The following is a 26,967-nucleotide window of genomic DNA, read 5'->3' on the forward strand; positions in this document are numbered from 1 at the left end:
TTTCTCCACACCCTCTCCAGCATTTATTGTTTGTAGATTTTTTGATGATGGCCATTCTGACCAGTGTGAGATGATATCTCATTGTAATTTTGATTTGCATTTCTCTAATGATTAATGAGGTTGAGCATCCTTTCATGTGTTTGTTGGCAATCTGTATATCTTCTTTGAGAAATGTCTATTTAGGTCTTCTGCCCATTTTTGGATTGGGTTGTTTGGTTTTTTGTTATTGAGCTGCATGAGTTGCTTGTAAATTTTGGAGATTAATCCTTTGTCAGTTGCTTCGCTTGCAAATATTTTCCCCCATTCTGAGGCTTGTATTTTCGTCTTGTTTATGGTTTCCTTTGCTGTGCAGAAGCTTTTAAGTTCCATTAGGTCCCACTTGTTTATTTTTTATTTTATTTCCATTTCTCTAGGAGGTGGGTCAAAAAGGATCTTGCTGTGATTTATGTCATTGAGTGTTCTGCCTATGTTTTCCTCTAAGAGTTTGATAGTGTCTGGCCTTACATTTAGGTGTTTAATCCATTTTGAGTTTATCTTTGTGTATGGTGTTAGGGACTGTTCTAATTTCATACTTTTACATATACCTCTCCAGTTTTCCCAGCACCACTTATTGAAGAGCCTGTCTTTTCTCCACTGTATATTCTTGCCTCCTTTATCAAAGATAAGGTGACCATATGTGCGTGGGTTTATCTCTGGGCTTTCTATCCTGTACCATTGATCTATATTTCTGTTTTTGTGCTAGTACCATACTGTCTTGATTACTGTAGCTTTGTAGTATAGTCTGAAGTCAGGGAGCCTGATTCCTCCAGCTCCGTTTTTCTTTCTCAAGATTGCTTTGGCTGTTTGGGGTCTTTTGTGTTTCCATACAAATGGTGAAATTTTTTGTTCTAGGTCTGTGAAAAATGCCAGTGGTAGTTTCGTAGGGATTGCACTGAATCTGTAGATTGCTTTGGGTAGTAGAGTCATTTTCACAATGTTGATTCTTCCAATCCAAGAACATGGTATATCTCTCCCTCTATTTGTATCATCTTTAATATCTTTCATCAGTGTCTTATAATTTTCTGCATACAGGTCTTTTGTCTCCTTAGGTAGGTTTATTCCTAGATATTTTATTCTTTTTGTTGCAGTGGTAAATGGGAGTGTTTTCTTAATTTCACTTTCAGATTTTTCATCATTAGTGTATAGGAATGCCAGAGATTTCTGTGCATTAATTTTGTATCCTGCTACTTTACCAAATTCATTGATTAGCTCTAGTAGTTTTCTGGTAGCGTCTTTAGGATTCTCTATGTATAGTATCATGTCATCTGGCAGGGGATTCTTAACCACTGCGCCACCAGGGAAGTCCCAGTATATTGATTTTTACAGTTTTCTCAGTGGTTGTGCTAGGTATTATAATATATTCACTTAACTTATTACAACCTACTGGTATTGATATTTTACCCCTTTGAGTGAAGTATAGACATCTTACTTCCATTTAGGCACTTTAATCCTCCCTACTTTTAAAAAATAATTGTCTGTCTTAAGTATTTCCCCTACTTACATTTCACATTACAGCAGATGGTGTTATAACCTTTGCTTCACTTATCACATATTATTTAAAAACTCATGAGAATTAGGATAGTCTCCAATATTTGCCCATTCTTATGTTTCTTTCTTTCTGTAGTTCCAATCCTTTTTCTGTTATCATTTCTTTCTTTTTAGAGAATTTCCTTTAGGCATTCATTAAGGGTATGTTTGCTATGAACAAATTCTCTTAGTTTTCCTTTGTCTGAGAATGTCTTTATTTCCCCTTTACTTCTGAATTTTTGCTGGGTATATAATTTACAGTTGCCAGTTCTTTTCTTTTCATACATGAAAAATATGGTGCCATATCCTCTGGCTTCCATTATTTTAAATGAGAAAATCACTGTCATTCAAATAGGTATTCCCTGGTAGGTTTCTATTCCCTACAGGTTTCATTGTTTCTCTCTGGCTGTTTTCAAGAAATTTTTTCTTTACTTTTTATAAGTGTAATGATGGTATGCCTTGCATTTCTTTGGGTTTATCCTCTTTGGGTTTTGCTCAGCTTCTTTATAGGTTTATGTTTTCTACCAATGTTGGGAAGTTTTCAGCCATTATTTCTTTGAATAATTTCTCCTTCTCCTTCTTCTCTTTCTCCTCCTCCTCCCTCCCCTCTCCACTTCTTCTGGGATTCTAATATGAATATTAACTATTCTGTTACTGTTCCACAGATCCCAGAAATTCTGTTTATTTTTTTTCAGTCCATCTTCATTCTGTTGTTCAGATTGGGTAAATTCTACTGATATTTTTTCAAGTTCACTACTTCTGTCCTCTGTCATTTCCACTCCACTACTGAGCCCAATGAATGAGATTTTAATTTTGGTTATTGTCTTTTCCAATTATATAATTTCCATTTGGTCTTTTTTATAACTTGTATTTCTCTGCTGATAATTTTTTGTTTTTTTTTCATTTGTTTCAAGAGAATTTATGACTGATGATGAAGCATATTTATGGTGGTTGTTTAAATTTCTTTTAGATCATTTCAACATCTGACTCATCTTGGTGTTGGCATCTGTTCATTATCTTTTCTCATTGATGTTGTGGTTTTCCTAGTTCTTTGTGTATGACAAGTGATTTTCTTTTTTTTTTTAAATATATAAATTTATTTATTTATTTTGGCTGCGGTGGGTCCTCATTGCTGTGCATGGGCTTTCTCTAGTTGCGGTGAGCGGGGGTTACTCTTTGTTGCGGTGTGTGGGCTTCTCATTGTGGTGGCTTCTCTTGCTGTGGAGCAAGGGCTCTAGGTGCGTGGGCTTCAGTAGTTGTGGATTGCAGGCTCTAGAGTGCAGGCTCAGTAGCTGTGGGGCATGGGCTTAGTTGCTCCACAGCATGTGGGATCTTCCTGGACAACGGCTCAAACCTGTGTCCCCTGCATTGGCAGGTGGATTCTTACCCACTATACCACCAGGGAAGCCCATGACAAGTGATTTTCAATCTTATCCTGGACACTTTGGATCTTATAAGACTCTGGATCTTTTGAAATATTTTTTTTAGCAGGCAGTCACTCTGTTGAGATGTATCATGGGGCCAGCCAGGTGGTTGTGCATGTTCGGCTTCCCACTAGGCTCCCCTGACACCACCCCAGCAAAAATGGGGCAGTGACTCACACTAACTTGTTGCAAACAGGTGGGATGGACATTGAACACCTCCCCCCTGCCCAGTTGGCATCTTTCCAGTGAAAGTGGGGCAGCTACTTGCATCATCTCTTGCTTCCAAGTGTGGGTGTAAGGTCATTTCTCCACTAGGCCCCTTGACAACAAGGAGTAAAAAGAGAAGCAAAGTACCATGTAGCCTGCCTCTCACCACCTAGTTTTTCCTCATTAATGCCAGGTGGGGTGGAGGCTCAGTTCACCACTGGATCCTCCTGACAGTGAAGAGGATGAAGTCTAATGCTGATTAGGACCACACTGCACAGCCTCATTAAATCTTATTGCTATTAAGTGCAGATAGGGGTGTAGCTGGCTACTGGACCCTGATGGGAGAATCATAGCATTGCCTCTTTCACCAGGCTGGGATGAAAGATCAGCTCACAGCTTAGCCCCATAACACTATCCTAGCAGGAAAATTTTGCATTACCTTGTTCTCCTGGGTAGAGATAGAAGATCAGCTGCCTGTTCAGTTCTACCACATGGGGAAATCAGAGTGCACCACCTTTTTCCCAGGGGTGGGAATGGGGGTTTGAGATAGAAGATCAACTTTCTGCTTGTACTGATACCATGTTGGTATATATGAAGGCTGTCCTTTCTTTAGTTGCCATGCCTCTCCCTAATGCTATGATAAATCTTTTTCCTTTATCCCCCATTTATCTTTTGTTTTCTTCTTCTGCATTTATTTTAAAGTGGTGAAATTTTGTATATCAATTACGTAAATTGTGTGTGTGTGTGTGTGTGTGTGTGTGTGTACATATCTGTGTGTGTTTCTAACAAAGAAATATACCTATCATTTGCAGGGTTTTAGCTGAGTTCAATAACCCTCCCCCTATATAGGTCTTGACTGCCCTCAGTCTAGATCCTTGAGGGGTTATAACATGCAGTTCCCCACGTCCACAGGTGGCCTTTGGCCTTGGCTGCAGGTGATCTTATAGGAAGTGAGGAGTGTAGTATCCCTGGGAGTAGGAAAATATAGAGTATACTTGTGAGCATTTGCCTAACACTACCAACACCTTTAGGGGAAAGTCACAGAGCACTTGGTAGACAGAAACTATTAGTGGTAACGGAATAAGCCAAAAAACCACATGGCTTAAACATAAACAAAATACAACACCTATCAGTTGACTACTTTGTACCACCGTGTTAGGTGTCAGAAGATAGAACGATGAGTGGGACAAATACCTTGCCCCAATCTAGTAAAGACAATGGTCACATGATCAGTTGTAAAGGATATTGCTGTGGTGGTAATGTGACAAATCACCTAAGATGCCATAGTTAATATGTAGTCAAGACCAATCTTAAGCCACCTGACAGATCATCTTAATCTGTCAGTGCTCTTTGCTGATGCATACTGTACTTTGTAAACTTATCTCCTTTATACCAATTATGTTACTGTAATATAATGGTTTACTCCAGGTAAGTCTTTTCCTGCACCTGGCTATAAGGTCTTTGAAGTCAACAGCTACATTCTTTTCATTTTTGTATCCACAGTACCTGGCACATAGTAGGTACTCATTCAAAAAGTATTTGTCAATTGTCTAGGTTCCAGACATTGTTCTAGATACTGAGAATACAAGACACACAAACTCTTAGCTCTCAAGATGCTTACATTATGGTAAAGAAGATGAACAACTATGATTAAAGACCTTAGTACTCTGTCATTTAGCGGATGGCTTGTACTTTACTTAGGAGTCTCTAAGTGAGTCCCTTGGAGACCCTTAGGGCTGCATATTTTTGATAAATTTGTCTTTGTCAAAATAGTTTGAGTTGGAATAGACATAAAATCTTCATTTCTCTAGCTCATTGGTCTTTTCACAATATGAATTGCTTGAATGGTCCTGGGAATGTCATGCTATTAGGGTTCAGTTCAATTCAACCAACACAATATAAGTTGGCAAAGCACTGGTAAGTATTTTACATGTATTATTGGATTGGCCAAAAAGTTCGTTCGGGTTTTTCCATAAAATGTTACGGAAAAACCTGAATGAACTTTTTGGCCAACCGAATATCTCACTGAATCACACTTTTGGTTAAAAAGGCCTTTCATTACCCATATCTACCCTCCCTCTCCTGCCCCAGGTCCCTGTTAGGTACATTCTTCACAGGATGCTTCCAAGGTACCCTGTGCACTCATCTAGTATTATAGATGTATTATAATTCCCCACTTTCTGTCAGCCACATTCACTAATACATTTTTAGTTATTCAAGGTCAGGTGGGCAGGAGAAGGTGGTTGATCATATGCATTCTAGGCCCAAATTCCAACTCCCTTATCTAATCTTACTGAGCCTCAGTTTCCTCATCTGCAAAACATATAAAATAACAATGCCTACTTTGTTATAAGGATTAAATAAAATGATGCACATAAAAAGCTTATCAATATGGTACCCATCTATAGTATATCATTGTTAATGATTTTTAGCATGGTACCTGCTATATAGTAGGTATAATATATGCTAGCTAGGGTGAAGTGTGTATTTAAAATTATTAGTGTTACTATAATAAATAGTGATAATATTATTCCTTCTAGGAATAGTAGTGAGGAGTGAGGATATTACATGAGATCGATATATTAATAATCCTGTAAGAGATACTGTAATGCTATAATGATATTTATATATACTAAAGGCACTTGATAATTATGAACTTGATCACAATCTAATGAGTCGAAATTATTTATTTTAGCTTAAACTAATTATCATATTCAGTCCATTCTAGTCCTTTTTGGGTTCATTTATAAGCCAGGCTTGTTGCTAGTAGTAGGATTAGGAATAGTGCTATAACAAGTATTGTTTTTAGATTATTTGCTTGGGATGCTCAGGATAAAGGTAAAAACGAGGTCAATCTCTAAGTCAAAGAGAAGAAATGTTATAGCTACTAAGAAAAAACTTATGGAAAAGGGTAAGCATGCTGATCCTATGGGATCAAATCTCCCACTCATAGGGACTTGTTTTTTCTGTATAAATATTTAATTGAGGGAGTCAGAATGCAGTAAATACAAGTAGTGAGGCTAGTGCTATACTTGTAATTAGTATCATTTATAAGATTTATTATTCTTTTTCAGATTATACCAAATTGATAAGAAGTCAATGTAGTATTTAATACTAAAAGGATAAGATCCTCATCAGTAAATAGAGACATAAAGGAACAGTCATACTACATCTACAAAATGTCAATATCAGGCAGTGGCTTCAAAGCTGAAGTGATGATTGTAAGTGAAGTGGAATTTTAACTGGCCTAAGAAGCAGACGACTAGGAAAGTAGAGCCAATAATTATAGGCAGACCATGGAATCCTGTAGCTATGAAGAAAGTTGAGCCATATACCCTGTCTGAGATTGTAAAAAGTGTTTTGTAGTACTCTGAGGCCTGTAGAAGTGTAAAGTATACACCTAAGGTAATTGTAATAAAAAGAGCTTGGAGTATATGTTTACAGTTTCCTTCTATAAGGCTGTGGTAGGCTCAGATGATGGATACTCCAGAAGCTAATCAGACTGAGGCATTAAGGTGTGGCACTTCTAGTGGATTTAGAGGACGGATACCTGTTGGTGGTCAACATCCACCTAATTCAGGTGTAGGAGCAAGACTTGATTGATAGAAGGCTCAGAAAAAGCCAGTAAAAAAGAGGACTTCTGAAATAATAAATAGGATTATTCCATACTGAAGTCATTTTTGAACAACTGGTGTATGGCGGCCTTGGAAATTTCTTTCTCAGACAATATCTTGTTATCATTGGTATACTGTTAAGGTATTAGTTTATAGGCCTAATGATAATAATATTATTGAATTAAAGTGAAATCAAATTACTAGGCCTGATGTTATTAGAAGGGCTGAGAGAGCTCCTGTAAGGGGTCAGGGACTGGGATTTTCTATGTGATATGGGTTTGGTGGGTCATTATGTGTTGTCATGTAAGTAAAGACTTACTAGTAAGGTGAATACGTAAGCTTGAGCTACGGCAACGGCAAATTTGAGCATAGTAAGTAAAACAAGAATAATAAATGTAATGAGGGCTGTCGTGGTACTAATATTTAGTAGTGCTAGAGTTGTTCCCCTAATTAAATGAATTAATAGATGTCCTGCTGTAATGTTAGCTGTTAATTATACAGCTAAGCCTATTGGTTGAATAAAGAGGAACTGGTGGTCGTTGTGGTAAAAAATGGGCTAAGGATGCTTTTGTTTTATGGCAGAAACCAGTAATTACAGTTCCTGCTCACAGAGGGACTGCTATACCTAAATTTATTGAGAGTTGTATAGTGGGTGTAAATGAATGGGGTAAGAGTCCTAGTAAATTCGTTGATCCAATAAATAGGATAAGTGATATTAGTGTTCAGGTCTGTCCTTTGTGGTTGTGAATAGCTATTAATTATTTCAATGTAAGTTGGACTAATCATTGTTGGATAGAAATCATGCAGTTGTTGATTAGTTGGTTAGGTGTGGGGAATAAAATACTTGGGAATATAACGATTAATACAACAACAGGAAGTTCTAATATTGTTGGGTTAATGAAAGAGGCAAATAAATTTTCGTTCATTTTGTTTCTCAAGGGGTGAGTTGTTTTTGTGTTTTAGTATATTTTAACTCTGGGTTTGAAGCATAAATATATTTTAAATTTTTTAGTTGGAATATAATGAATAGAACTAGATTATTGATAAAATAGTAATAAACCATGTTGATGTGTCTAGTTGTGGCATATCATTAAGGGTAGATTTAACACCCAGTCTTTAATTTAAAAGGTTAAAGCTAATTAGCTTCTTAATGAATTTATAATATTGATGCGGATCATTTCTTGAAGTATTTAAGTGGAATGAATTCAAGGACGACATGCGTGAAGCTATGATTAGATCCACAAATTTCTGAGCATTGTCCATAATATAGGCCTGGTGGTGTTGATATAAGGGTTGTTTGATTTAAGTGTCCTAGAATGGCATCTGTTTTTAGGCCTAATGAAGGAATAGCTCATGAGTGTAAAACATCTTCGGAAGAAATTAATATTCGGATTGTTATCTCTATGGGTAGAACTACTTGGTTATCTACTTCTAATAATTCCAGCTCTCCTGGTTTTAGATCTGATGTACAAATCATATATGAGTCGAAATTTAAGTCTTCATAGTCTGTGTATTCGTAACTTCAATATCATTGGTGTCCTATAGTTTTTATAGTCAGAGAGGGATTATTAATTTTGTCTATCATTTAAAGAATTCATAGTGATGGCAAGGGAATTAAAATTAAGATGATGGCTGGTAAGATTGTTCAAATTGTTTCCACTTCTTGTGCGTCTATTGTGTTGTATGTCTTAGCTTAGTTGTTAATATGAGTGAAATAATAAATAGGACTAAGGAGCTAATTAAAATATGATTATTAATGTGTGATCATGGAAGTGTAGAAGTTCTTCTATAATAGGTGATGTTGCATTTTGAAAGCCTAAGTTGAAAAGGATATGCCATAGAGATATATAGGTTTTCACCTATAACTTAACTTTGACAAAGTTATGTAAATTTTACTAATATCTCACTTATCGAGAAAGACATAATGGTATTGGCTTGAAACCAGTAAAAGAGGGTTTGATTCCTTTCTTTCTTATTTAGTTACTTTAACATAAGTAGGTTCTTCAAATGTGTGATATGGTGGAGGACATCCATGTAATCATTCTAGGTTTGTAGTGGTTAGCTCTACTATTGAGACCTCTCGTTTTGATGCAAATGCTTCTCGTTTATAAAAATTATTAATTATAAAAATTATAAAGATTATAAAAATTATTAGTATCACTGCTGTTAGTGAAATGAATGAACCTATTAGTGAAATACTGTTTCATGTTGTGTATGCATCAGAGTAGTAGGAATATCATTATGGTATTTCAGATAGACCAAGGAAGTGTTGTGGGAAGAAAGTTACATTTACGCCTACAAATATAATTACAAAATGAATTTTTGCTCATGCTAAGTGTGTAGCCTGTGAATAGTGGGAATCAATGTATGAAGCCTCCTGTAATGGCGAATACTGCTCCTATTGATAGTACATAATGGAAATGGGCAACTACACAATACACATCATGAAGAACGATTTCTAGGGATGAGTTGGCTAAAATGATTCCTGCTGAACCACCTGCTATAAAAAGGAAAGTAAAGCCTAGGGCTCATAATATAGCAGGGGATCATTTGATATTACCCCTGTGAAGAGTTGCCAGTCAGCTAAGTACTTTTACTCCTGTACGAATAGCGATAAATGTAGTAGCTGATGTAAAATATTCTCGTGTATCAACATCTATGTGTAAACATATAATGGGCTCATATGATAAACCGTAAAAAGCCTATAGATGTCATAGCTCATGCTATGCCCATATACCCATATACTATGCCTCAAAGGCTCTTTTTTTTCCTGAATAATAAGTTACAATATGTGAGATTATTCCAAATCCAGGTAAGATAAGAATGTAAACTTCAGGGTGACCAAAAAATCAGAACAGGTGTTGATAAAAGAATCAGGTCTCCTCCTCCTACAGGGTCGAAAAAGGTTGTATTTAGATTTTGGTCTGTTAATAGTATGGTAATTTCAGCTGCTAGTAATGATAATAATAGTAATACAGCTGTAATTAGGACAGATCACACAAATAATGGTGTTTGGTACTGAGATATAGTGGGTGGTTTTATGTTAATAATTGTGGTAATAAAATTAATAGCACCTAGAATTGAAAAAACACCTGCTAAATATAAGAAAAAAATTGTAAGATCAACTGAAACTCCTCATGAGCTAAGTTTCTGGCTAGAGGTGAGTATACAGTTCAGCCTGTATCTGCACCAGCTTCTACCACTGATGATGCGAGTAAGAGTAAGAAGGAGGGTGGAAGTAATCAGAAGCTTCTGTTGTTCGCACGAGGGAAGGCTATATTGGGTGCTCCAATTATCAGTGGAACTAACCAGTTTCTGAAGCCTCCAATTATAATAGGCATAACTATGAAGAAAATTATTACGAATGTGTGGGCTGTTACAATTACATTGTAAATTTAATAATCCCCAAGTAATGCTCCAGGTTGACCTAATTCAGCACCAATTAGTAGGCTTAAGGAAGTACCCACTATCCCAGCCCAAGCACCAAATAATAAGTACAAGGTGCCGTTATCTTTATGATTGGTTGAGCATCATCAGCGGTTTATGAACATAGGTAAAATGGCTGAGTAAGCATTAGACTGTATATCTAAAGACAGAAGTTGAGTCCTCTTTTTGCCAAGTCCTGTGGTGAATTAAACATACTGAACTGCAAATTCAAAGAAGCAGCTTCAATTCTGCTGGGGCTTCTCCCGCCTTTTTTTTTTCCTGATGGCGGGAGAAGTAGATTGAAGCCAGCTGACTAGGGTATTTAGCTGTTAACTAAAATTTCGTGGGAATGAAATCCCACCAATCACGTGAGGATTTAGCTTAACTAAAGTGTTTGATTTGCATTCAATTGATGTAGGATAGAGTCTTGCAATCCTTATTATACAGGAATTAAGTAAATTATACCTGCTTAGGGCTTTGAAGGCTCTTGATCTATATTAACCTAAATTCCTATTCCAGCACTGAAAGGATTGGTGTAAGGGGTAAAATAATGTAGATATTACAGTTATTATTGGTAGAAAAGTTGTTTGTTTTATATATTCAAACGGTCATTTTATTTTTATGTTATTGACTGATGATAATATGGTAGTGATGTAGAATATGTAAGTTGTATGGAGAAATATAGGTTAAGCAGTGCTGTGATAGCTATTAGTGTGGGTAAAATAATGTTCTTTTTTGTTGTTGTTGTTATTTCTTGAATAATTACTCAATCCTGATAGTGATGGGATGCCTCCTATTGATAATAGAATGGTGAGGATAAGAGTTGTAATGATGGGTATTTTGTTTCGTGTGTGATAATGATAATGTAGTGGTGGCTGTGCTGTGAATGAGTAATGCGAATATAGTGAGTTATTTTTTAAAATTAATTAATTTATTTTTGGCTGTATTGGGTCTTCGTTGCTGCACACGAGCTTCTAGTTGCAGCAAGCGGGGGCTACTCTTTGTTGAGGTGCACGGGCTTCTCATTGCGGTGGCTTCTCTTGTTGTGGAGCACGGGCTCTAGCCACGCGGGCTTCAGTAGTTGTGGCGGGCGGGCTCAGCAGTTGTGGCTAGCGGGCTCTAGAGCACAGGTTCAGTAGTTGTGGCACATGGGCTTAGTTGCTCCACGACATGTGGGATCTTCCCGGACCAGGGCTCGAACCCGTGTTGCCTGCATTGGCAGGCAAATTCTTAACCACTGCGCCACTAGGGAAGCCCAGTGAGTGTTATTATAATGTAAATTAGTAGGTTGAGGATTGTTAGAGATGGATTATATAATATGATAGCTGTTATTCATCCTATGTGAGCGATTGATGAGTAAGCTATGACGTTTCGTAGTTGCATTTGATTTAGTCTGCCTCATCCTCCAATTATGACTGCTAGTGTGGATATGATTAGTAGTAAGTTGAGGTTAATGGATGGTGAAATTTGGTATAATACGGATAGTGGTGCATGTTTTTGTCATGTTAATAGAATTAAGCCTGCTGTTAGTGAAATGCCTGTGTGACTTCAGATACTCAAAAGTGGAATGGGGATAGTCCTAATTTTATGACTAGAGCTATTGTAATGATTATTGATGCTGTTGGATTAAAGATTTTTGTAATGGTTCATTGACCAGAATACAGTATGTTAATGATGACAGCTATTATAAGTAATATTGATGCGGTGGCCTATGTTAAGAAATATTTAGTAGATGCTTCTATGGCTCATGGGTTAAAGTTTTTTTATTAGAATAGGGATGATAGCTAATATATTTCAAACCCAATTCAAATAAGTATCAGTGTGAACTAGTTATTTCATTATGGTCCCTGAAATAATGGTTATTAAGATAATGATAAAGATAATGGGATTTTCATTTTCAGGGTATGGGCCCAATAGCTTATTTAGCTGACCTTACTATAGAATATAGTGTAATGTGGTAGCACGAAGAATTCTGAATTCTTAAGGGGTAGGTTCAATTCCTATAATTCTAGAATAAGAGGATTTAAACCTCTATTATTTACTCTATCAAAGTAACTTTTTTTTTTTTTTTTTTTTTTTGTGGTATGCGGGCCTCCCTCTGCTGTGGCCTCTCCCGTTGCGGAGCACAGGCTCCGGACGCGCAGGCTCAGCGGCCATGGCTCGCGGGCCCAGCCGCTCCGCGGCATGTGGGATCTTCCCAGACCGGGGCGCGAACCCGGTTCCCCTGCATCGGCAGGCGGACGCGCAACCACTGCGCCACCAGGGAAGCCCCAAAAGTAACTTTTTTATCAGACATATTTCTTATGTTTGTGAAGGGATGCTTGACGTTATGATAGGTAGTGAAACGTGTCATATACACAGGGCTAGTGTTAGTGATAGATAATTTTTCAAAGTAGATGTATGAGTTGATCATATCAGAATCATGGGTAGGGTGCTTGAATGCATAAGGAGATTGTTAATAGTAGTGTTTTGATAATAAAACTGGTTGTGTATAGTTCTAGTGTATGGGGATCATGGAATGCTCCTAGAAATAGGATTGTTGTGAAAATGTTTATGATGATGATGTTGGCATATTCTGCTAGGAAAAATATAGCAAATGGGCCTGCTGCATATTCTATGTTAAAGCCAGATACAAGTTCTCATTCTCCTTCTGTAGATCGAAAGGGGTTCGATTAGTTTCTGCTAGGGTGGAAATAAATCATATTATGGCTAGAGGTCATGATGTAAAAATTATTCAGATGTTCTTGTGTGGTGTTGAGAGTTGAGAGGGTGAAGGATCCATTTATTAAAAGGACTGATAAAAGGATAATTGCTAGTGTTACTTCATATGAAATTGTGTCACTGCTCATAGGGCTCCAATTAGAGCATATTTTGAATTAGAAGCTCATCCAGATCATAGAATGGAATAGATGGCTAGGCTTGACATAGCTAATATGAATTATACTCCTAGATTTATGTCGATGAGAGGGTAAGGTATAGGTAGCAGGATTTATGGTTAGGTCTAAGGTTAGAGCTAGGATTGGTGCAAGAATAAATATGGAGATGGAAGATGTAGCTGGTTGTAGTGGTTCTTTAATGAATAGTTTGACTGCATTGGCAACAGGTTGTAATAGGCCATATGGTCCAAAGATGTTTGGTCCTTTTCAAAGTTGCGTGTAACTTAATACTTTTCATTCAATTAATGTGAGAAATGCCACAGCTAGAAGAATTGGGACCATGAGTATCAAGATGTTAATTATAAACATTTTGTTAGGGAGAAGAGTTGAACCTCTGTTTATAAAGGTTTAAGTTTTATGCAATTACCAGGCTCTGCCACCCTAACAAACCCTGTTCTTGGGTAGTACATTTATAAAATAAATTAAGATCATATCATTAACTGATTTTAAGGCACTTTTGTAAAGTAGACCTTATTTCTCTTGTCCTTTCATACTGGGAGAAATATATAATAGATAGAAACCAACCTGGATTACTCTGGTCTGAACTCAGATCACATAGAACTTTAATTGTTGAAAAAATGAAACTTTAATAGTGGTTACACCATTGGGATGTCCTGATCCAACATCAAGGTTGTAACCTCTATTGTTGATATGAACTCTAGAATAGGATTGCACTGTTATCCCTAGGGTAACTTGTTCCATTGATCAATTTTTGGATCAATAAGTGATAAGATATTTTGACTAGTTGGTGTAGATTTTAATCACTTGCAGGCTTTTTTGTCCTCCAAGATCACACCAACCAAAATTGTTAACCCATAATGAAACTTGTTATCCCTTGCTGGTTTAGTTTGGTTTTTTGGGGGTGTTAATAAATGAAAGTTCCATAGGGTCTTCTCGTCTTATTTTATTATTCCTGCCTCTTCAAGGGAAGGTCAACCTCACTGATTAAAAGTAAGAGACAGTGAAATCCTCCTGTGGCCATTCATACACGTCCTTATTTAGAGAACAACTGATTATGCTACCTTTGCATGGTCAGGATACCGTGGCCATTTAACAGATGTCACTGGGCAGGCTGTGCCTCTACTATTAGTTATGCTAGAGGTGATGTTTTTGGTAAACAGGCAGCGTTTGTGTTTGCCAAGTTCCTTTTACTTTTTAAAATCTTTCCTTAAGTGCATGCCTGCATTGGGTTAACAGTATATTATAATAAGTAATTTAATGTTGATTTAGATTTATTTACTGTTAATTTTCAGTACAGTATCAGTTACTGATGTAAGCTTATGCAGGGAGAAATATTTCTTGTTACTCATATTAACGTCATTGCTTCTATTGGTTAATAATTAGTCCAGTATTAAACTAGGAGTTGATTTGCTTGTTGTTGTTATTAAGGTAAATATATTGTTGAGCTTGAACACTTCCTTAATTGCTGGCTGCTTTTAGGCGAACTATGGTGTTGTTTTTACTCTCTAGATAAGGTTGTACCCTACTTCTAAAAAGCTGTACCTTTTTAGATTAACATTTAAATATACATTACAATTTATAGTTTTTTAGGTAATTTTTAAAGTTGAACTAAGATTCTTTTTCTGGACAACCGGCTATCACCAGGCTCATTAGGCTTGTCACCTCTACTTATAAATCTTCTCATTATTCTGCCACATAGATGAGTTTGTTCTAATAAACTGTTCATAAATAGCTTGTCTGGTTTCAGGGTATTTTTTTTGGTTAAATTTTTTTTTTTTTTTTTGGTGGTATGCAGGCCTTCCTCTGCTGTGGCCTCTCCCGCTGCGGAGCACAGGCTCCGGACGCGCAGGCCCAGCAGCCATGGCTCACGGGCCCAGCCGCTCCGCGGCATGCGGGATCCTCCCATACCGGGGTGCGAACCCAGTTCCCCTGCATTGCGCCACCAGGGAAGCCCTTTTGTTAAATATTTACTAGTTAAATCATTATGCAAATGGTATAAGGGGTAAGCTTTGCTTTTTACTACTTTTAATGCTTCTTTCATCATTCCTTTACGGTACTTTCTCTGTAGCGCCAAAAGATTTTAAAATTTCTATTTCCTATACTTTAACTATTAGGTTAATGGTTTATTTGATTTGCTTGTGGTAATTAAAATTGTGGGAGGTTTGGGTTACAGTTAGTTCAAAGTATTCATAAATTATGAAATCTCCTGGGTGGTAAACTAGGTGCTTTATTTAAGCTATGCTTTGATTTGTCCAAGCACACTTTCCAGTATGCTTACCTTGTTACGAATTGTCTCCTCTCATATGATTAGTATTTGTTAATAGATTATAGAGGATTATTTTAATACTTGAGAAGGGTGCTGGGTGGTGTGTGTGTGCTTCATAGCCTTATTCAGTTAAGCATTCTTTTCTTTATTTACTACTAAATCCTCCTTTTTTAAAAAAAAATTTATTCATTTATTTTGCCTCTGCCAGATCTTAGTTGTGGCATGCGGGATCTTTAGTTGTGGCATGAGGGATCTTTTAGTTGCAGCATGTGGGCTCTTAGGTGCGGCACTCAGACTTCTTCGTTGAGGCATGTGTGTGCGATCTAGTTCCCCAACCAGGGATCGAACCTGGACCCCTGCATTGGGAGCACACAGTCTTACCCACTGGACCACCAGGGGTGGTCTGTTATAGAACAAGCTCCTCTAGAGGGATATGAAACACTGCCAACTTCTTTGAGTTTTAAGCTGCTGCTAGTAGTACTCTGGTGAATAATTTTGTCATTGTAATTATTTGAGTTTAGGGCTAAGCATAGTGGGGCATCTAATCCCAGTTTGAGTCTTAGCTGTCATGTAATCAGGAAATATTAAAGTCACTGGTAGTTTATTTTAGCTATGGCTTTTTATGGCTTAGTTAGAATTTAACTTTTTGAAAACTTATTCTGTCACATGCTTTATGCAGGTTTTCTATTAATTTGGGTTTATCATATGACCGCGGTGGCTGGCACGAAATTTTCCAACCTTGGATAATATAACTTAGTCGAAGTTGCGTTTACGGCTTAATTTTTATCACTGCTGTTTCCTGTGAGGGTGTGGTTGAGCAAGGCATTATGAGCTACTATTGTAGTGTGCTTGATGCCTGCTCCTTTTAATCTTTATGATTTACAGGGCATTCTAACTGGGGTGTGGATGCTTGCATATGTAATTTTATTAAAAACTAACAGAAAGGCTAGGACCAAACCTATGTGTTTATGGAGTTAGTAAACTCATCTAGGTATTTTCAGTGCCTTGCTTTAAGTCTTAAGCTGCATTAACAGGCTGAGTTTGTATGTATGATTATGTGGTAATGTGTAATATGATTAATTTGTGTATTTTATATTAGATTTAGTGTTGAATTTTAAAATTTATTTTAATAAAAGTGGCTGATAAATCTAGGGAGATGTCTGTCTATATAAGTGGTATGTATCTACGTAATTCATTGGTATGATTAGGGTTTATTTTACTTGAGTATTGAAATGTCTGTGTTTTGTTGGATCGATTAATTAAATTCTATATATTTGTATGTTTCTGACCTTGTTTGGGGGGTTTGGTAGGGTGTTATAGGCATATGGAGCATAGGGCTTAGTGGGGGGTAAGGGGATTTGTTAAGCAGGGCATTTACCTATTTAATAAATGTGTATGTGCGTGTAATTATGTACATGTACGTGCACATGTACGTGTGTGTAATTTCCTTTTGTCCTGTAACCATTGACTGAATAACACCTTACGGTTGATGATGTTGGTTAATAATATTCAATTAAGTCTGGCTACAATTTATTTGACTTTGTTAAGTCCTCAGATGGTCATAGCCGAGTCACAGCATCCCTTAAAAATTAAAAAATACCAAATACATGAACCACAGTTATGTGTGAGCATGGGTTGATTAGTCATTAGCCCACTGAGATGTCTTATTTAAGGGGAAAGGGTGGGCGATTTTAGGTGAGATGGTCCTGAAGTAAAAACCAGATGTCTGATAAAGTTCATTAATAGAAACCCCTACAAGTCATGGGCCCTGAGCGAGAAGAGGGACACATGCTAAGTGGGCTGATGGTTTCACGTGGCTTGCTGATTAAGCTTGTGATCTATTGGATATGATATGCATGTTGACTGGAATTGATTTGACTTAATTTACTACGTACTATTAATACTATTATGTTCTATGTAATATCAATAATATAATATACATGCTTATAAGCATGGGGCAGATAATTAATGCACAATTACACATATCATGTATTATGTATATATAATATGTATGTACCTATATACGTGGATATATACCATATGCATGAAATACATTAGCTATTTATGGGAGGGGAAAATGTTATTTTAATACTGACATGGTACTTTAAGATTGTGGAAATGTCCCATAACAATTATCAGGGAATAGTTTAAGTAGAGTTTCAGCTTTGGGTGCTGATGGTGGAGCTTGAGCTTTTTCCTTGAGTCCTAGGGAGATATATTATTCTCCTTTTATGGTTTACAAGACCAGGGTAATAAATATACTACAAAGACTCTTCATTTTAGGAGATTATTTTCAATAATGCTAGCTACTGGTATTAGCACTAGAATTAAAAAGAAGTATAAGATGGATGCTAGTTGTCTGGTAATAATGAAGGGGTGTTCTATGCGTTGTACTCCAATTCATGTTAATGTTAGTAGATCTGCTACTAATACTCAGAATAGGTACTGGCTAAGAGGTCAGAATGTTATACTTCGTTGTTTGGATGTGTGGAATATTGGAATGAATGCTAGAATTAAAATTGAGAAGATTAGGGCTAGTACGCCTCCTAGTTTGTTGGGAATTGATCGTAGGATTGCATATGCGAATAGGAAATATCATTCTAGCTTAATATGGGGTGGTGTGTTGAGAGGATTTGCTGGAATATTGTTGTCTGGATCTCCTAGCAGGGCGGGTGAGAATAATTCTAGTATTAGTAATGCTAGGATTCGTTGTAAAGTGCCTAAAATATCTTTGGCTGTATAATATGGATGAAACGGAATTTTATCTATGTCAGATAGATTCCTGTGGGGTTATTAGAGTCTGTTTCGTGAAGAAATAGAAGATGGATGGCTGCTAGGGCGGCGATAATAAATGGAAGAATAAAATGGAAGGTGAAAAATTGTGTGAGGGTTGCTTCATCTACTGAAAATCCGCCTCAGATTCATTCAACTAGGTTTGTTCCCATTTAACCTCCAGCGAATAGTGAAGGGACTGGTGCCAGAATTCAAGTCTTCTGATTCAAAATCTTGTACTCTTTCTATAACAGTATGATGCCTGGTAGATTTATGCCACTCCTTTCCTAAATAAATTTTAGGCCAGTAATCAGATAGGATTTTTGTGCTATCTTTAGATGAATAAGCCTGGAAGAAGTAGTTTGAATATCAAAACATTAACATTTCCAGGACATTTTAATGGCTTATTGGTACAACTGGATTGAATATTAGAATCCTGGACAATTGGGATTTCTGTCTTTAAAGTGACTAAACCCGTTTGCGTGTAGTCCAAGACATTCTTATATCAAATTCTACTCCCTACAAAATGGTATTAGCATGGGGTTTCAATGTCTTGGATTAAGGAGTCAGTCATTAAAAATTATGAGGAAAAGTACTGACAATTCTTTTAGGGCTTAGAATCTTCTCCCCTGTGTGAGCATGGTTCATACCTACTGAGTGCAAAATATGAAGTAGACCAAGTTTTCCTTTCTCTTCTCGCCTTTCATCTCAGTGTTTCTTTCTTGCCCGATCCTTATCCCAAGCCACACAACCCTTGTTCCATTTCTGAAATACTGCTGTTAGCCTGGCATGGCATTTAGACAGCTGAATCTTGAACAACTGAAAATTCTCAAGGTGTAAAAAAAAGGAATCCAGTATAGTTAATTGCAAATATTAATGGAAAACTGGGACGAGGAGAATGGCTTCTTTAAAATTGTTCATGTCACAACAGCTGGGCAAAGATAGTCTATGCTTTCCTGGTGCTATTGTGAGTTGCCCATTAAACAATAGCCATTTTGGGAGAGGCAGAAGAATTAAATACTATAAACTGCTGAAGTTAATGTTATATTTATATTGCTTTATAATAATTTATAAATTTATAATAAACTATGATAAATAATATAAATAAAATTTACTTATAATAAATTCACAAATTCACAATAATAAAGTATATGCTTTCTTTATGACAGAATATTCAGTAAAAATTAACTTAAAACAATGTAAAATGTTAACAATGGTTTTTAAAGGATATATCAATCTACTTACTGATTTTCCTTTTCTATTTGTATTTTTCTGTCCATAGGCCTTATCTTGCATTAACTCATCTGAAAAAGAATGAAAAAATGATATAAATAAGTTAGCACTTGTGGCATTTGACAAGCATGTTCTTCAGACATGTGTCGAATGACTATGTAGCATAGCAGTTAAGGGCACAGGCTCTGGACCCAGACTGCCTAGACTCAAATAGTCTCTGCAACTAACTAACCATCTAAATTTGGACAAGTTATCTTGCCTCTCTCTGTCTCAGTTTCGTCATCTGTCAAAGGGTAAAGATCCTCTCTCATAGAATTGTGTGATTTAAAGGGCTAAAGCATCTAATACTGTGTCTGGGACATAATAAGCACAAATGAATGGAAGTTTTGCTGTTATTATTACCATCGTTACTACTCCCTCTATTCTGACCCCTGACACACTGCACCCTTGGGTCTGTCATCTAGTAACTCTGACTACTAATTTGAATAGCATTGTTAAAATACATAAAGTTATTAAAGTTAAATGTCATCATGCACCATACTTTATATACATCAAAGATTGTCTTGTAGTCAGATTATAGTCAATGTATTGAATACTTCTACTTTTCTGGCTCTTAATGTCAGTTCAAAAAATGAAGTAAAAACTAAAAAAAATATCGCCATTGCACTCTAGGTGGTTCTGAATGTTTTTGTGGCTGTTAAAGATTAGGCAACTTGTCAGAGCTATGCTTGACTGCATGTTTAAAAGATTGCTTTTACTAATCCTTCTTGGAGCCTCATTTTAGCCTATCCTCTAGCAGTCATTTGGGTAATCTTCCATCATTCATTTGCTATACATACCCAACTCTGTAAAGCTGTGTGGACAGACAGTCTACATTCTAGATACATTTCATGAATAATTCTATATTTCCTTAATTCAATTCATGACCCTAGAGACGACTCTTATGTAATAAACTTAAAGAATTTATAAAAGTATGGAGTGGAACGACCATATTCTTCAATAAATTGTGGTGCTAGGCTAAAAATATGTGCATATATATCAGGAGTCAGAGGGGATCTATGAAAGTAGCTCCAAAGGAACTGGGCTAGGCATATGCCTCTAATTTGCTTAAAGGTAATGATAATTCAAGGAATTTAGCAAGAGTGCTGAACCTAACTAAATAAACTTTAATATACGCATTTTATCTTATTTTATATTATTTTATAGAAGAATTAGGTTAATTATATAAGACTGGTCTACATAAATAAACTGAAGAGTGTAATGCAAAGTATAATAAAATCATTTAAAATATATATTTAGGAATCTTGAATCGTTTTTAAAAGGCTCTGTTCAGATATAAATTTAGGAATATAGCCTTTTAGAGAAATAGGAGACCAAATAGTCTTAAAACCATCTTTCTTCTCATTTTAAAAATGAGAAAAAAATCCAGAAAAGTTATGACCTGCCCAAGAGCAAATAGGAGTGAACAATAAGAAAATAAGCCCTGTTTTCCTCCCTAAGCATTTACTTTTTAAAAGATACACCATAGATGTTCTTTCCAATTCTGTATTTGATTTGACACTGCTTATAAAGGCTCTTTACTCTTCAGAGGAGATTGGACCACTGGCTTGTTTCACAGACTTCTTTTACAGAATTGTCAAACTACTCAGCCTTTCCATGGCTCAGTTGCCTCATCTATAAAACTAGTATAATAGTGTCAACCTAACAGGGTTGTATTTATGAAGATTAAATAAATTAATATATGTGAAATGTCTACAGAGTTATGAAGATTATAAGGCAATATAAGGAAACTGCAAGGGAGTACTGAAATATTTATTCTTAGTATCTAGTTCCATTCTTTAATTTTTAAAATGGAAAAATTGAGGCTTTTATAAGACAAGTGGTTGCCTAAGGTCCAGAGCTAATTAGTGGCAAGGCAGGGGTGAGATCCGGTTTACCACCTCAACAATATTTTCTATTATTTGATACACTATTTCCCCTTTTCAAGCAATAGTCAGAAATAATAAAATAAGGAGCTTGCTTGCTGTTCTAGCAGATTTACTCCTAAAGTTCTTTTATGATTAGAAGACTCCAAAGCATATTAGAATGAAAGTTTTGGAGGTATCATATTATGGGTACCCTCTTATTACTCATGAATGTTATTCCAAATGGTTACTTTCTCTTCTAAAAGAAATAGTAATTCAGGTGTACTTTAAATTTTTCCTGACATTTAAAGTATTCCTGGAACTGACATCCTTTGTTCTAAAATAGCTTCCTGTACCCCAATATATATTCTTAGAACTGTTATTATTGCATAGAACAGATGTATAAATACATATCCATATGTAAGTATATGGATAAATACAAACACATATATGGCTAAAACATTAATTTGTAATAATTTTCTTTCACAACATTCAACTATTCAAGATAAGTCAAATTTCCCTTTTGGGGACTTTCTTCTAAAAATACACTTCTCAGTTACAATTTCATCTGATATTTTCCCTGTATGTCTTTTTTTTAATGTATATATTTTTTCATCTTCTATTTCCCCATAAGTTCCTAATTGGAGAACACTCTCCACTACTCAAGGATGCTTTCATGTTACAAAGAAACGTGCCTGCTTGCTCATCTTCCCTGTCAAGTGTTTTATTCTTATTTTCTCTTCATTTTAATTAGATTACTACAGTCTCCTCTGGATGGATATTCAGTTACTACACAGTCATAACTGTCTCAATTGTTGAATATTAAAACATTTCTGTACTAATTTGTAAAAAGTTGCTGCCTCAAGATATCCAAGTATCCATCTTAGATTCATTGCCCTGGCTATCTTGATTCCCTTAGGAATCTCCCATTTCCTTCAACCCCAACATGACACAGCAGGGGACTTCCAGAACTCTGATCCATCAGCATTGTCTGATCTGGTTGTTCCATGCTCATGCTGTGCTAGTTGTTATCTTGATTATCTTTGGGTTTACTGATATGTCAAATGTGTCTCCATTAACAATATCACAGAACAATTCTTTGAATTAGAAAAACTTCACTAGATAGATCTATAGATAGCCAGAATGTTTGTAAACACAGATAAATGTAATAAAGGCCATCTGTATTTTGCTTTGCTTGATTTCCCACTAGTATTGTAATTCCATAGGTTTTTCATGCCAGTAATCACAAACATCATAGTGTAATTTATATTTTGAAGGAAAGTCTTGATAGTAATTATTTTACATGAGTTTATGTTCTCAATTTCACTGAATATTTGAAAATTAAAACCATATATACAAATAATAACTTACCTACACCATTAGGGATATTTAAATTTTCATTCACTGTGCTACAGGAACAATGTGAACTCTGAAATAAAAATAGACCAGAAAAAGTGAATAGAAAAAAATAATTAAATATCAATATAATTTTTAAACTTAGCATTATTGATAGCTATAAATAATAATAAAATGGGGCTTCCCTGGTGGCGCAGTGGTTGCGCGTCCGCCTGCCGATGCAGGGGAACCGGGTTCGCGCCCCGGTCTGGGAGGATCCCACATGCCGCGGAGCGGCTGGGCCCGTGAGCCATGGCCGCTGAGCCTGCACGTCCGGAGCCTGTGCTCCACAACGGGAGAGGCCACAGCAGAGGGAGGCCCGCATACCACAAAAAAAAAAAAAAAATAATAATAATAATAATAATAAAATGAGATCCAATGTTACCATTTGGATTTATCTTATATAAGGAAAATAATTCATTTCTACTATAACCAGTACACCTGGAGGTGGTGAGATAACTTGCATGGCTGAAACATTGTATTAGTAGGTTGTTGAGGTAGGAAATGGCAAGCATCAAAAAAGTACATGATACTACTTTGTATATTATTGATCTCTTCTTACTCCCCTAAGCCCCAGGGAACAAAAATAGTAACTTAAAATATAAAATAAAAATAATATTAACATCAAAGAAAGCATATATCAAAGGAGAATGGAGAAGTGATATGATGGAAAATGGTAGAGTAGGGTGCTCAAAGAATTGGTCCCTTCACTGAAAGAAATATAAATGTCAAAGGCTTACAGATCAACTATTTCAAACTCCATAACCTAATACAAAACATAGCAACCAGGGACTGGTTAATGAAAAAGGGGCAGCTAAATTTTGGTGTTTTAAGAAATCTGTTAGGTCATTAGCTGGCCACTGAGATAATTGGAAGAGAGACTTCCGTGACTGACCACAAATGGCAAAGAATTTACAGTCTTTGCAAAACAATAGTTTGGATAGGTCACTAAAGAAACATGTGACCACAGCCCTCAAAAATCAACAACAGTACCCTAGAGATGGAGGAGAATTTCCAGAGTTACGTTATAATATTTAAAATGCCCAATTTCCAACAAAAAATCACAAGACATACAAAGATATAGGAAAAATGGCCCATTCATAGGAAAAAACTTGACAGAAATGGCCTGTGAGGAAGCCCAGATATTGAACTTAATAGACAAGGATTTTATTTTTTTTTATTTTATTATTATTATTATTATTTGTGGTACACGGGCCTCTCACTGCTGTGGCCTCTCCCATTGCGGAGCACAGGCTCCGGATGCGCAGGCTCAGTGGCCATGGCTCACGGGCCCAGCCGCTCCGTGGCATGTGGGATCTTCCCGGACCGGGGCATGAACCCGTGTCGCCTGCATCGGCAGGTGGACTCTCAACCACTGTGCCACCAGGGAAGCCCAACAAGGATTTTAAAATGACTTTCTTAAATATGCTCAAAGAGCAAAAGGAAACCATGGGCAAACAACTAAAGGAAATCAAGAAAACAATATATAAACAAAATGTAAATAAAGAGATAGAAATTATAAAAAGGAACCAAATAGAAATTCTGGATCAGAAAGTACAATAACTGAAATGAAAAACTCTTAAGAAGTTCAACAGCATATTGAGCAGATAGAAGAAAGAATCACTGAATTGAAGATAGGAAATTAAAATTATCCAGCCTGAGAAGCAGGAAGAAAAAAAGAATGAAAAAAATGAACAGAGCCTAAAGGACCCTGGGGACAACAATCAAGTGTACCAACATACACATTATGGGAGTCAAAGGAGAAGAGAAACAGTCAGAAAGAATATTTGAAGAAATAATGGCCAAACACTTCCCAAAGTTAGTAAAGGGCATGAATCTACACATCCAAAAAGCTCAACACACTTCAAGGAGGATAAACTCAAAGATATATACACCAAGACATAATAAAACTCCTAAAAGACAAAGAGAGAACTTGAAAGCAGCAAGAAAAAAAGTGACTCATCACATATAAAAATTCTTCAATAAGATTAACAGCCAATTTCTCGTCACAAGCCATGTAAGTTAGTAGACGTGGAAAGAAAAAGACTGTCAACCAAGAATTATATAACAAGCAAAACCATCCTTCAAAAATGAAGAATTAAGACATTCCTGGATCAACACAAGTTAGAGGTGTCTGTCACTATTATTTTTGTTTTACAAGAAACGATAAGGGAGTCTCTCAGGATGAAAGAAAACATACTAGACAGTAACTCAAGCCCATATTAACAAAGAACTGCAGAAAAGGTAACTATGTAGGTAAATGTAAAAGCCATTATTATTATACTTTTGGTTTGTAACTTCTAAAATTTCCTACATGCTTAAAAATTTTTTATTTATTTTGCATTGAAATATAATTGACAAACATTGTATTAGTTCCAAGTATACATAATGATTTTATATATGTATATATTATACAATGATTACACAATAAGTTTAGTTTACATCCACCAACACACATTTATAATTTTTTTCTTATGATAAGAACTTTTAAGATTTATTCTCTGCAACTTTCAAGTATACAACATAGTATTGTTAACCATCCTATACGTCACAAACCAAGGACTTATTTATCTTATAACCAGAAAGTTTGTACCTTTCAACAACCTTCACCCATTTCACCCACCCCCAAAATGCACCTCTGGCAACCACCAATCTGTTCTCTGTACAAATGAGTTTAGTTTTTTTGTTTTTAGGTTTCACACATAAGTGAAATCATAAAGCATTTGTCTTTCTCTGACTTATTTCACTTAGTATAATGCTGTCAAGGTCCATCCATGTTGTCTCAAATGGCAGGATTTTTTTCTTTTTTGCAGCTGATTAATACTCATTGTGTATGTTTATCACATTCCCTTTATCCATTCATCCACTGATGGACACTTAGGTTGCTTCCATATCTTGCCTATTGTGAATAATGTTGCAGTGAACATGGGAAGGCAAATATCTCTTTGAGATCCTGGTTTCAATTCCTTTGAATATATATCCAGGAGTGGGATTGCTGGATCATCTGGTAGTTCTATTTTTAATTTTTTGAGGAACCTCCATACTGTTTTCCAATGTGGCTGCACCAATTTACATTCCCACCAACAGTGTACAAGGGTTCTCTTTTCTCCACATCCTCGCCAACACTTGTCACTTGTTTATCTTTTTTTTTTTATTTAATAAATGCCATCCTTACAAGTGTGAGGTGAAATCTCATTGTTGTTTTGATTTGTAGTTCCCTGGTGATTGGTGATGTCCAGCACCTTTTTTTGGTCATTTGCATGCCTTCTTTGGAGAAATGTCTGTTCAGTTCCTTTGCCTGTTTTTTAATTCAATTATGTGGCTTTTCTTGCTATTCAGTTGTAGTAGTTTCTTATATATTTTGGATATTAACCTTTCATTAGATATATAATTTGTAAATATTTTCACACATGCTATGGGTTGCCTTTTCATTTTGTTGACTGTTAGTTACAGTAAGCAAAACTGTATATCACTTATAAAGCAGACATATAAACCAATGGAACAGAATAGAAAATGGAACAGAACACAGAGCCCAGAAATAAACCCACACATATATGGTCAACTGATCTTTGAAAAGCATGCCAAGAATACACACTGGGGAAAGAACAATCTTTTTAATAAATGGTGTTGGAACAACTGGATATCCACATGCAAAAAAATGAAATTTGACCTTTATCTCATACCATACACAAAAATCAACTTTAAATGGATTAAAGACATAAGACCTGTTGCTTCCAGAACCCCAAAATATGTTGGGCTTATTTTAATGTTGTAGGTGCCAAGAGTTTCAAAACTGTTTCTTGATAGTGTCAAGAATGGAGCAGCTCTCAGTTTACTGAATAATTTTCAGGAATCTAGTCAAGATGTCAGGCTTTTCACTAGGTGTGGGGCAATGGCTCATCCCCTTTCATAAACTCCTTTGTGAATATTTGTATGTCCTGAATGAGTATGTCAAATAAATCACCTTGGAAGAAGGTGTCATACCTATACTCCTGGAGAAAATTAGATGCAGTTAAGATATTGTCTGCTACTTAGGAAAAAACCTGACCAAGGAGGTGACCAAGATCTAAACACTGAGAACTATAAAACATTAATATAGGAAACTGAAGATGACTCAAAGAAATGAAAAGATATCCCATGTTCTTGGATTGGAAGAACTACTATTGTTAAAATGGCCATACAACCCAAAGCAATCTACAGATTTAATGCAATCCCTATCAAATTACCCATGACTTTTTTCATAGAACTAGAATAAATACACAT

General features: G+C 36.1%; 1 protein-coding gene across 1 annotated transcript in view; it reads right to left on the reverse strand.

Annotated features, from left to right (window-relative positions):
- C2CD6 (C2 calcium dependent domain containing 6) overlaps positions 1-26,967 on the reverse strand; it is a 75,896-nt gene that overhangs the window by 30,519 nt on the left and 18,410 nt on the right. Inside the window, 1 exon segment of the mRNA XM_055079359.1 lies at positions 19,418-19,538. Coding sequence (XP_054935334.1) covers positions 19,418-19,538 — 121 coding nt within the window.

This window comes from Physeter macrocephalus, chromosome 2, assembly GCF_002837175.3.
Source record: "Physeter macrocephalus isolate SW-GA chromosome 2, ASM283717v5, whole genome shotgun sequence".
In the NCBI taxonomy this organism is placed as follows: domain Eukaryota; kingdom Metazoa; phylum Chordata; class Mammalia; order Artiodactyla; family Physeteridae; genus Physeter; species Physeter macrocephalus.